The 12580-nt window shown below is 37.8% G+C and overlaps 1 protein-coding gene across 1 annotated transcript in view; it reads left to right on the forward strand.

Moving 5' to 3' along the window:
- LOC139738091 (sodium- and chloride-dependent glycine transporter 1-like) overlaps positions 1–4897 on the forward strand; it is a 49991-nt gene extending 45094 nt beyond the window's left edge. Inside the window, exon 2 of the mRNA XM_071648754.1 lies at positions 4569–4897. Coding sequence (XP_071504855.1) covers positions 4569–4804 — 236 coding nt within the window. The 3' untranslated portion in view covers positions 4805–4897. The remainder of the gene's footprint in view (positions 1–4568) is intronic.
- The last annotated feature ends 7683 nt before the right edge of the window (positions 4898–12580 follow it).

Raw genomic sequence — 12580 nt, forward strand, 5'->3', positions numbered from 1 at the left:
CTTGATCGGTTTACTGAGCCCAAGTGATATATCAGTGACGTTTTTGAATGGCCAACTGGAGAGGGGATTCCAGTCTCCTATTCCCTCGTGCTCTCCCGCGCTTTTTGACAATAGTTCGATATCAATTTCGATGGATTAGATGGCTATTTGCGATAATCGGGGCAAAGCGCGCAGAGTTGAATTCGTTAAAAAGAGTGATGGAAGACATCGGTCGGTTAGAACGACGTGCTGTGCAATCAGTTGGTAAAGTGATACTTAATGGGATCTATTGTAAAATGGCGCCTTTTCGACAATAGGGCCTCTTTCTGGTTATGCTGTTATCTGATGTTTTCTTCGTATACGACAACTTATTATCCATAGATATTTTGCTATGGGAGAATTGAATAACGAATATGAAAGGATTGGTTATATCGAATATAAAAATAACAAGAGAAAGGGCACGATAAAAGCGTATAATATGCTTACAGCTGTTGTGTATTTTATATATTTCCAATCACAAAACTTGAAATATGTTTTCAAGCTTTCCGCGGTCTGTGGAAGATTTAGAGATTTAGATCACAACCTCTTTTCCACTTAAGATTTGACCTATTTTGTTCACGTCAAACAGTTTTCTTGAAGCTGTGTAGGCCTATCTTATCGCAGTTCACCTAATCAGTTAAATATTCTGCATAAAATAGTTTCGTAAAGATTTTAGCAATGGTGATATTCAGTCAGTCAATGGTAACATAAAAATAATAAAATTCAGCAAATTTATCGTTGTGCAGTTGTCATCGCAACCACTAAAACTACAAGAATAGCGTATTGCATCAACGATCTAACGTCCTTGTTCCAATCATTCCTCTTTTCAATAGCAAGTCACTCGGTAGATCAATGGAAATAGAAATAAGAAACCTGCTGGAAAAGGATACCGCTTTGTAGAAACATTTTGGAAGTCAGGCAAGAGATCTTTCTCGATAGGACATCTTGTTTTTGTCATGACATGATGTGTTTTTCGCCCAACTGCTCGATGCGTGACGACTCTTGGATAATATCTCATGATATCTCAGATCATTTTAACAACTTATACCGTAATCATTATATCTCACTGGCGTCAGAGTTGCGTAATAGGAATATTGGAAGATAGACAGAGTGATTTGTTTTTTCTCTATGAGATATCGAAAAGCTCTGTCTGTGCTGAAGTGAACGTGTCTCTTGATAGACCTGGTTATAATATGACGTATAGTATCGTAGACTTACCCTCTCATAATCGTAAGTGTATGACTCATTTATTTTCACCTCAGCGACACACATTTCCAGTAGGCCTATACATTATGTGTACTAATCGGAGAATACGATTGACAATGGCCTATCACGACTGTGCTCTGTATTGTATTAATTCAGCCTTGCAGAAGATTTGCCTCGTTTTATCTACCGAACCCATCACTAGGATGATTTTCAGCAACCTATTATTGGTTTGTCATAGATCGCAACGATTGTTGTTAGAAAGAAAATATCTGCATAGCATCTCTTCCACCAGATTAAGTTGAGTGTAAGCCCTAATATTTGGCTATGCTCACAATTTAATATAGTGTATACCCTATTATCAAAGTGCTATGACAAACTCTATGAGTAGATTATGACAGATGATAAGAGAAGAAATCGAAACCTGCCAACCGATCACAGGAAAAAAAAAATTGTAAACTTTTGGAATGATTTTATGCGTTCATGTTACCACCTGTATGAAAATGTACAACAAATCAGGGAGCAAATCGAGCGTTTGCAAAGGTAAATAGGTAATTGCCCCAAATAAATGGTATGAATACCCTCGTCCACAACACAACTGCGCGGAATTTCAGTACATCAGAGGATCAATATAGTCTTGAAACCAAATGTTGACCAACATCATTCTCACCGCGGCAAACTAAACGCTGAATTCAGCATTTTCTTCTCAACAGATCTTTCTCCATTCATAAACAAACATCATGCATCTCAATTCATTTTTTTCCTCCCTGGAGTAACCAGAGAGAAAGGAAAAGAAAAGACCTGCACAGTAATGGTATTTTATTCTTTCTGAACATTGCCTGTTCTCCAGAGACTCGCTTCTCTGCATTCATGATTGACTCCATATTTTCGACCTTGACTCTTCGAGGGTAGCGCAAATAAAGATTACAATTCAGTGCAGTTTCTTATACGCCATAAATCGTTTCTCCAAAGTATTACTGTCACGATTCCACATGTGAGTGAGAAAGGGGGCGGGGGAAAGGAGGGGGGGGGGGGGGGGGGGGAGAGATCATGTAGGAAGGGGAAGTCCGACCCATAGAACTGTTATCCATATGGGTTGTCACCAGCGAACTTCTAAGCATTTCATGATACATGTATAAACCGTGCTGGGGTGTCTATGAATTTGAGATTACGCAGTATGAACTCGGTAACACATATTCCCAACTTTTTCACTCATCAAGGTTTTTCCTCACTTGTCAACAGTAGTAAACCTCTGCATAGATTATCGACACATCTTATACATCGGTAACTTGAAAGCGAAGCAATCATATTTGAAAGTGCTTTAGTATTTGACCATTTTGTTTCATGCGAGGAGGCTTTTGTGAATTCATGTCCGAATGTCTCAGAAGTCTTTCCACTATGCTCTTAGATGGAAGAAATATTTTCCAAAACCAACACGAAGATGATTTCAGTACTTTATGATCACACCAAGTTTTTTCTAACAACATTCCACGCTAAGAGAACGTAGAACCGATATGCTGAAGTTAGCTACACAATTCACAGTTACTTGGACAATAATCCAAACAGACCACAGTCATTAGATACTAGCTTGTTGACTCACCTGGTGCTATCATGTACACTAACTTCAGACGTCAGAGTGACTCTCTCTCCCTTACCCCTCCACCCCTCCCCCTCTCTCCCTCTCTCGTCGTTTAGCTCCCCCCCCCCTTTCTCTCTTGTCAAACCTTTTCAGTTTGTGTGGTTTTTTTTTTTCAGAGAAGCGATGCAGGCGAGACCAATTTTGTCTCAAATTTTCCGTGAGAACAAATTGTGAAGCACTCGCGTCTAGATGAATTATTTTATTTGTTTACCTCGAGGTGCAAATATTGTCCAAATGCCTTCCGATTCTTTACCTTTCTCGAACGATCCGGGGATGAAAGCAGAGTCCATCATCTGTCAACTCCCCGTTTGAAGACATCCCGTTAGAATGGGTGATTCGATAAATTGGATTATAGATATCATTGATTTACCAATGCCGCACGGGGGAGTGCCGGGGTCGGCAGGAGTCGTCCCGTGGTGAGCTGGGGAGCAGCCGGTTGACATTGCAAATGTTTATCTTTTGCCACAATTCTGCCCACCAGGAGACCTGAACTTTGACAGAAATCCATCGATATGAAATTTGTAAATATCATATGCAATGACCATGTGTGTGTGTGTGTGTGTGTGTGTGTGCGTTTGTGTGTGTGTGTGTGTGTGTGTGTGTGTGTGTGTGTGTGTGTGTGTGTGTGTGTGTGTGTGCATGTCTATAACGATGTAGGTGTGTGCGATAAGCTGGGAATAAGTTGGGGAATGTAGGAGGGGCTATGGAAAGGAAGGATTCTATTCATTCTGGGGTGGACCACGTGTATCGAAACTCAGGATTGAAACATTTATTTGTCGAGTCCGTTCTCACGATCATTACCGAAGGCCATCTGTACAATCTCTTGAAGTAGAATCAGGCCGCTGGTAGAGAGAAAGCTCAAATAATCCGACATGCGATAACAGTTGCGTGTGGCTTTTCCAAATAAAACGTTCATGCGTAGAGGAATACAAAGTGATAAAATATGTCCATACTCAGCTTCTTCCTCAATATCTCATCTATCATTCTGTGTTAAAAAAAACAACAAAAAACAAAAACAACTGCTGATTCGTTAAGAACTGAGATGCGTAACAGACTTGTTAATTGTTTGTTTGTATCATTTCCATTTGAGAAGATGCCTGGATAGTCAAATTCAAATTCAAATTCAAAATGATTTTATTTCCATTTAAAGTAATACAAAATAATATACATAACGCTTACATGAGTACATATTATTTTAAGGAACTTTGAATCACATAAGTTTCAATAAAATGTAGTCCGTATCTCAGCTGCAATAGCTGGTCTCCCATGGGGTCCAGTTAGATGTAAGGCAGGACCACTTCACCTGGTTAAACACCCTGCTCTTTGCGTTGAATAAAATGAAGCGGGATCTCTTACGTGCATGATTTGTGACTCTCTCACACACGGGACCTCCATTTTATGTTCTATCCGAGGGACAGAGTGTTTTGCCTCTCATTGCTCAGTGGGACCAGGGAATCGAACCGGGGTCCTTTGGATCGTGATTGATTAACTAACCGCCCTATTTTATAATTCTAATAGCACAATAGTAGAAATCGGACGGAAAACAATAATTTAGAAATACTACTGTAAATTTGTAGGTCTGCGAAGACAGATAAACAAATAAGTGATATATGTGCATTCATATGATTATATGCGGATCTTAAGCTTTTTCTTCTATAAAGTGATATCATTATGTAGCAATGATCCTGATGTCTCGTTATCATTACAGGTGCTTTCCTGGTGCCGTACCTCTTGACCCTGATCTTTGCTGGAATCCCGGTGTTCCTCTTCGAGACGTCCCTGGGTCAGCTCCTCAGTCTTGGTGGTCTCGGAGTCTGGAAGATTTGCCCGCTCTTCAAAGGTAAAGTTTCTCCATCCCCGACTTTAAAGGGATCACAAAGGGATGATGTAGTTTTGTTTGAAATGGGGCTCCATCCTCCGACTTTTAAGGGTTTGCAACTTTAAAGGGATCATGTAGTTGCTGAGATGGAGCTTCAGGTTTCCAACTTTAAAGGGATGGTGTAGTTTGGATTGAGAAGGGGCTTCAGTTTTCCAACTTTTTTGTGAGATAATGAGAAACCTCTTATGAAATATGAAAACGCATTCATTTCGAAGAGGAGGTATCAAAAAAAAAGAGAGGTCCTAATAAAAGCCTTACCTTTCATTAGGACCACTTTGTTTTTAGTTGGTTTTTTTATAATTTTCATCAAATAAACTTAGACTTCCTCTTAGAACTGTATACTCTTTGGTATTTCATTAGTGGTTTATAATTATCTCGCAAAAAGTTAAAATCTGCAATCCCCCATCTCACACCCAAATCATAGGCCTAACTTTCTTAAAGGCAAACATAAACAAAAAAAATGTATCACATTTGCTCGTGGAGAATTCATCGTGGTTTTTTTAGAAAGTTTTCTGCTTTTCGCGCTGAAATAAGAGAGTAATATGATCATACACATTCAGCTTCTCTGGTTTTATAGTCACATTAATTGTTACTAAAAGGTTTTCTCTTATGAAGATGTGTAAAAAGTAACTGTGTACTCTATATACATACATATATACATATGTATATATTTACAGACCTCTTAACTATGGATCATATTTATTGACCCGTACAACAGTTGAATAATATAATGATAATATAATAACATAATAGATAGATAAAATGATAATATAAAAAGATAATACAATAACAATATGTAACTTAATGATAGAGAAATAGGAAGAAAGTAGTAGTGTGTAACAGAACTTTTTATATGAGTAGCAGGTTTCGGATTGAGAAAACATAAAATCACATGACAACAAAATTGATGATGCTAGCAATGATTATAGAATGGATACGAAGTAAGCTGAAGAATAGATCGTCTTCATCCTTCTCATAGATGTGGAGTAAACAGAAAATATTTCACCTGAAAGACATTTTTTACCATTATTTTGTAGATGAAACAAAAACCCAGCTTTAGTTCTTCAAGCTAGTCCTAAAATGTGAGTTAGGGATAGAAACAACCAATGTAAAATTTTGAGTCAGTGTAATCAATGTTAAGTATTGTTGAATATACAAAATGTGAACAATAATTACAATAAAGATATGTAGACTAAACCGTCTATATACAGTAATATGGTTTAGTGGAAAAAATAGCAACATCTTCTTATCTTTTAGGCTTTATTACGAAATTTGTATATGGTAGGATATTTTGTGATACAACTGACCTACACATAATATGCATCAACTGTGATATCTCGAACATTTTCCAATCACTGTTCCCAATGGTAATGAGTACCTTTAAGCTTTGCGCTCTTTGTCAACTGGTTGAATCACATGAACCATAAAAATCATGATTCGTCGGATCCATCAGATTTGAACACCAAACGCCATTAACTCCTCCTGATGGAACTTTTCCTTGAATTGATTTTGCATCGCATTACCCGTGCTTGTATGGGAAACACCATGGAATATGATCGTGTACAGGTGGTTTTGTAATGACAAGAGACCTGGTACTCGTGCGACCTGGATGCTATCTGTCACGGTTTGCATGTGCGTGTGTGGTTCCATAGTTTTTACAATATTGTCTTTTTTTCTACATGTACTTGCCTTTGAGACTTCGTTTCCCTGTCTTGCATGTCATCTGCCCCCCCCCCTATAAATCGTGGAGATGGGGAATGTTAACCGAAGCAACTAACAACATAATTCTAGTAAGACCAACGTCAAAACTTGGAGGCAGTTTTAGTCCATTGAAACACAGAATCTGAAGAAAGTGTTTGCTTGTTCATCATCTACAACTTGTGAAAACCGTGGAAATTTTGTGAGAATTTGAGAGTATTCATCAAAACTGTTACTCGTAGTAGGCCTTTGTGTCCATTTTATAATTAGACTGTTCTGTGAGATAGAAACCTTATTTTTTCCTCTAGTAGACATGATAATCTACAAAGCTACCAATAATATATAAACCTCATCCACTAAGGATCTGTTCCATCTCCACCGCAATACTTTGAATAGGCTCCCATGAGTTTTGGTCATGTCCTTAGGCTTATTTTCTGTCGTCGAGTAAGAGAAGATGTTAACTTTATGAGACGTGTGTCGCGCAACCTATATGCGAAGGTCAAAAGATCACGCATATAAAAATAAGTTAAAGGGATCGTATAGTTTTGGTTGAGACCTAATTTCAGGTTTCTAACATTTTTTGGTGAGATAATGAGAAACCTCTTATGAAATATGAAAGAACATGTAATTCCATGAGGAATTCAACGTTTATTTGATTAAAATTGGTTTTGAAATGGCTGAGATATCCAAAACAGAGCGATTCAATAAAGTGTGGGACCCACATTTTATTACGATCGCTTTGTAATACTTTGTTTTTGGATGTTTCAGTCATTCCAAACCCGATTTTCATCAAATAAATTTTGAATTCCTCTTAAAATGGTATGCTCTGTACTATTTCATAAGTGTTTTCTTGGTATCTCACAAAAAGTTAAAAGCCCAATTCTCATTTCCACCAATACTGTACTATCCCTTTAATGGTAAATTACATGAACACTGAGTAGTTAGCTCAGTTTACCTATAGCCAGGGGGGGAAAATATCTATGTTATCTGCAAATCACATGGAATCTTGCAAACACTTCCCTCGAAATTTATGACTGCAACATTCTGTTTGGAGCATCTGGCCTTCGAAAGCTTTTAGATGACAAAGTAATTCAAAGTGTTCATTGCGCGTTCGGGCCTCTGTTATGTATCAGGAATTAATAACTGTGCGAGCTGTTCTAGCGATGAAATAAATGTGATGAAAGTTCAACAATAAAAAGTCAAGTAACAGACGGTGAGCATGAAGGACAGTGGAAAGAGAAGAATCTTAACCCATTCCCTGCAAAATTATCAAATCCTTGTACACTTTACACAGGAACCACAGGCTATCAGTTAAACACTCTAGGTGATGTACAAAATGAAATCTATGCATGTGATGTACCTCCATTTTACGTCGAACGAGAAAATGTAGGGAGAGACAGAGAGAGGTTTGGTAACACATTTGATATTGGACAGATGCAGTGACTATGACTACAATTCTTGTTACAAAACAAGATACAATCTTTTGTGACTGTGATGACATCGGCTTTGTTTCACCTGTTCCTATTTATTGTCAAATTGAATAAGGCTTAACTTTTTGTTCCTTCGTTTCATTTAATTTCATTTATTGAGTTTCCACACAATTTTGTAACAAACACCTAGAGATCAGTGAAAAGTAACAAATATTTGAAAATTCAGTGCACATAGATTATAGATAATATTACATGATATTGAATGGATTTAAATCAGGCTAGAGTACGTGACATCCATACTGGGAAATTAAGATAATGTGCGGGAAAACCTACAAAAAAGCAGATGCTTCCTCGTCACACATTGTGAAATCGAGTCGCATTTTCATGCCTTCCACAATGATCCTCGCGCATGTAGCCATATCAATAGACCTATATCTTCGTTCGGTTGTAGCACCATTTATCAATTTGATATCCCAAAAGATTATCATTACTGACCCTTTTCACTAGGTATGGGACGTAAGTCTTTTTAGACACAAGGAAATGATGTGGCTGGAGGCACGGCATAGGAGCTCCACACATTATCGTTAATGAATGCAGCTTGACTCTGTAACCCAAATCTTGAGTTATAAAGATGTTTTATGGTGCTTAGAATTGACATCTAAACCTTATGTTAAACGCTTGACTTCATTTGAACCCCAAAGCCAATTTTCTCAAAATCTGATGGTCTGTATTTTTACCGTTTCTGAGTTATAGATGGGTCTAGGCGTTTGTCTCTGAACGCATACTTTTCTTTGTTTCTTTCCAGCCCTCTTTCTTTCTGCCTATCTTTCTATCCTCCTCCTAATTCATCAATCTATCACTCTCTTCTATCTGTTTACACTTCTTGTCTATCTTACTCTGTCTTCCTCTTCTTCCATCTGCATAGAGCACAACCTTGCTAGAACACAAGATGTGTGTTAACGAATGGGGCTAGCTCGTGGAGTATTTCATACCGTTTGTGATCCATCATTTGGATGTTTCCCACAGTTTGACTGATGCAGCGTGACCCATTCATCTTTGTACTTTTCTTCTCGTGCAACGAGAATTGTTAGTCCCTCCACATGTTGTTTCACCCATCCGTGTACAGCTGAACACCGAAACAAATGGAAATTCCACTATACAAAAATAAGCAAGCAAACAAACAAACAACAGAACGGATAGTATAACACAAATATTCGTCTATCTGAATTATAATTTTCGCTTAACCCAGCGATGAAAAGAATGGAAGGGAAACTCGAACAGTATATCTGTATTTTGTATCCTTTCAAACCTTGATGAAAAAAAGTTGCCCTCGCATTTCGCTAATGTTGCATGCAGTTATGTAGATCAGACTGACATCTGCCTAAGTAACGATTTCATGCATAGAAATAACAAACAGCAGAAAAAAAGCAGGAGAGAGAGAGAGAGAGAGAGAGAAGGAGAAAATTCATTTTCTGCTTAAAAGTTCCATAATCTCCTTCAAGCTGGAGATTTCCAATTACTTAAGCAGCGCGGATAAAAGCAAGGTGAAGGAGGTAGGTGTAAATGAAGACGACGTAATGGATATGGCCTACGGTCGGCCACCAATAACCCAAATGGATCATCTCAGTCTCACATGCTGCTTTGTTACAACAAATACGCCTCTCTCTCGTATTCCATTACTCAGGTGGGCGATGTTCGTTTTGTAACGTCACATATTTAACAAAGCAACTAATCATAAGGAAAGATAAACGTGTCGCATTGCGGTGTCATGACTACTTCACTGCCTCGACAATCAGCACAAGTAAGCTAGACATCACGTAAAGCCCTATGCAATACCTGAAGAAGACACAGAAATAGTTGAAGTATTGGATAAGGTAGAACCAGCGAGGTGAAGAAATCAAAATCTCTCCCATAGAGAGTAGAAGTTGTGTGATCTATCGTAAGTATGAATAAATTGCTTTGACAAAAGAGAGCACTTTTGCATTTAAGGTATGCATTATTCCTCAATCACAACCTTAGAATATACGATTACAACAAACATAGCAAGCCGCAGTTCGCTGTCCCTTTCAATATCTTCTGCAGAAATCACTTCCATCGGTTATGATTGCGAAATGATTATCAAATTGCAATAATCATGGAAGCCAATTTAAGATATTTAATTCTGTTTTGTACAATCTTTGTGTCATCGATGAAGAATAAAATATCTTTAGACAAAACAAATAAAAAATGGCCCGATTTGTCGATTATTGATAAAATATTGCGTAGCAACCACGATCAGATGTGTTCTCTGATTGCAATACCGTCGGCGTACCTTTTCTTTGTTTGTTTGGGTTTTTTTTTTTTTTGGGGGGGGGGGTTTGTTTTGTTTTGTTTTTGTTTTGTTTTGTTTTGTTTTTTTTGTTTTTTTGTTTTTTTGGGGGGGGTAATATTTCGAATATTTGTCGTTACCCAACTGAAGCCGTGTTGTGTTGGTAAATACTTTAGCAACTATACAACCCTTATACCCCTTGAAATTAAATGTCGTTGCAACGTTGTTACACGACTACACGACTACAAACGTTTTTTTTTTTGGGGGGGGGGGGGCTGATGATGCAACTTATTCTCACTGGGTTCATGTCAAAAAGGAAAGTTAGTCAAGATTAATGCACAGGTTAGTAAGAGACATGTCAAATTATGACGTCATCGCCTCTTTGAATATATACGTACTATGTTGTATGGGGTTGTTCCTAATATCTCTGTTTCGTGGAAAATACGAAAGACCATAAAAATGTAATTTCGTTCTTATTTTTTCATTTGCCCATTTTGTGTCTGATTTTGATGTAGCCTACCATTCTATTCGTGTGATTGTACTTTTTGAATCAAAGACATCTTGGCCATGATGTAACAATATCTTTAATTATTTAGCTGTCCTGTATTGCATTAATAGACAAAAAAAATTAAACAACAACACCAGCCTAGAATGAAGTTGATAGACTTAGAGAGTTAAAGACACGTGTCATCGAGAGTTACAATAGCTAGGTGATGTTTGGTTCTTGCTGCTGATTTCGTGTCAAGTCTATTGCCACTGGGGTGTTCTCACAACGATGACTAAAATTTGGAATTCTACAGTAATAATGCTGACTCTTCCGTAATATCAATAGTAGATGTATGCGCTCACCTTTTTGCTATTGATACCGTGGTTTACTGAAAACGTAAATTGACTTTTGTAACAATCCAGAAGCGAGAATCGAGACAGGTGAAGAAGAGATAGGGACGCTTTGATTGATCCTTGCAGCAGCCTTCACCCTTGAGGGATTCTAGAAAATTCAGGTCAGAATTTTGACCGTAAATATGCACGATTTGAATTCGACTCCCCGATTCATTTTATTCACGGGCTGGCAAAGAATGAAGGCGTAGAACTCGATCGCGATGGATCGCCTGTTTCAACATATATTATTAGACGAGAAATACACGAGGGCGAAAGAGATTCCGACAATGATTAATATCCGAAGAAGAAGGCGACTTGGAAAGAGACCGTTTTCAGACAGAGCGTTTCGTGGAGGTGCTGCCTTCCCAGTGTTTAAAAAAAAAGAGAAAATCTTCACTTTCGGCTTGAAGATGTATTTCACGGTATGTTTATCTTCCTAATTGGATGCAATAATTTGAAGAGTACTTGCAAGCTTCTGGAAATGTACATCTGTTTATTTGTTTGTGTGTTTGTTTTTAAGATGACATTGATGATTTAAGTCGACTGAAGGAGAGCTGTTCTTGTCAGTTATATATTTTGAAATCATCTTTACCACTGTTAACTGAGAGTTTTTCTGCGTAACAAAGAAGCATGCTTTATTTTTCCTGAAAATAAATACATTAATGAAAATAAAAAACACAAGCGAATAAACAACTACAAAACAAACAAATTGATTGAAAATAAATTCCAAACGAGTATATTATAGATAAGAAAAATCGCACCCTCTGTCATCCAAACGAAAGATATTTCGTCAAAAACTTATAACGATAATAATATCTAGAATTTGGTCGCCTTCGAGGGAAACATATTGTGAGGTTCAGCTTGGCCATGATATGCCATCGTATTGCGGACAGGTAAGATGGGAAAGTGATGGGGCCGCTGAGAGCCAAACTCATTTTTGTTGTTCTGGAGAGAAGCAAAAACAAGTTTAGCGCAAGCAGACTTATCCTTAAAAAAAAAAAAAAAAAAAAAAAACAAAACAAAACAGAGGGAGAGAGGGAAACCTGTTGGAACGAACACAGTGTCCCACAGTGTGAGAAACACAGTGTGAACACATTGTGAACACATTATGAACACAGTGTGAATTCTCTTCACACTATTTAATTCGAGCGTTTTAACAATGTGAACACATTGTGAATCATCACTTCACAGTGTGACACAGAACATTACCATATGAACACTCTGTGAAAACCAAACCACATTGTGAAATCGTCTTCACACTGTTAAATTCGAGTTTTTCACATGTCGACTATGTGACCACACTGTGAACACACTGTGGGACACTGTGTTCTTTCCAGTAGAGAGAGAAAGGGTAGAGTGTGTGTGTGTGTGTGTGTGTGTGTGTATGCAGGTGATAGAGAGGGAGAGAGAGAGAGAGAGAGAGAAGAAAGGTGTTTTTAAACCCTATAATTCATTCCACCGCTAATGTTGTTGTTGTTGTTCATTTTCCATCTGTGAAGATGGCTGGATAGCCCATATTCAGCTAC

Source organism: Diadema antillarum, unplaced genomic scaffold (assembly GCF_040938485.1).
Source record: "Diadema antillarum isolate AM-2024a unplaced genomic scaffold, OU_Dant_1.0 seq00000720_RagTag, whole genome shotgun sequence".
Classification (NCBI taxonomy): domain Eukaryota; kingdom Metazoa; phylum Echinodermata; class Echinoidea; order Diadematoida; family Diadematidae; genus Diadema; species Diadema antillarum.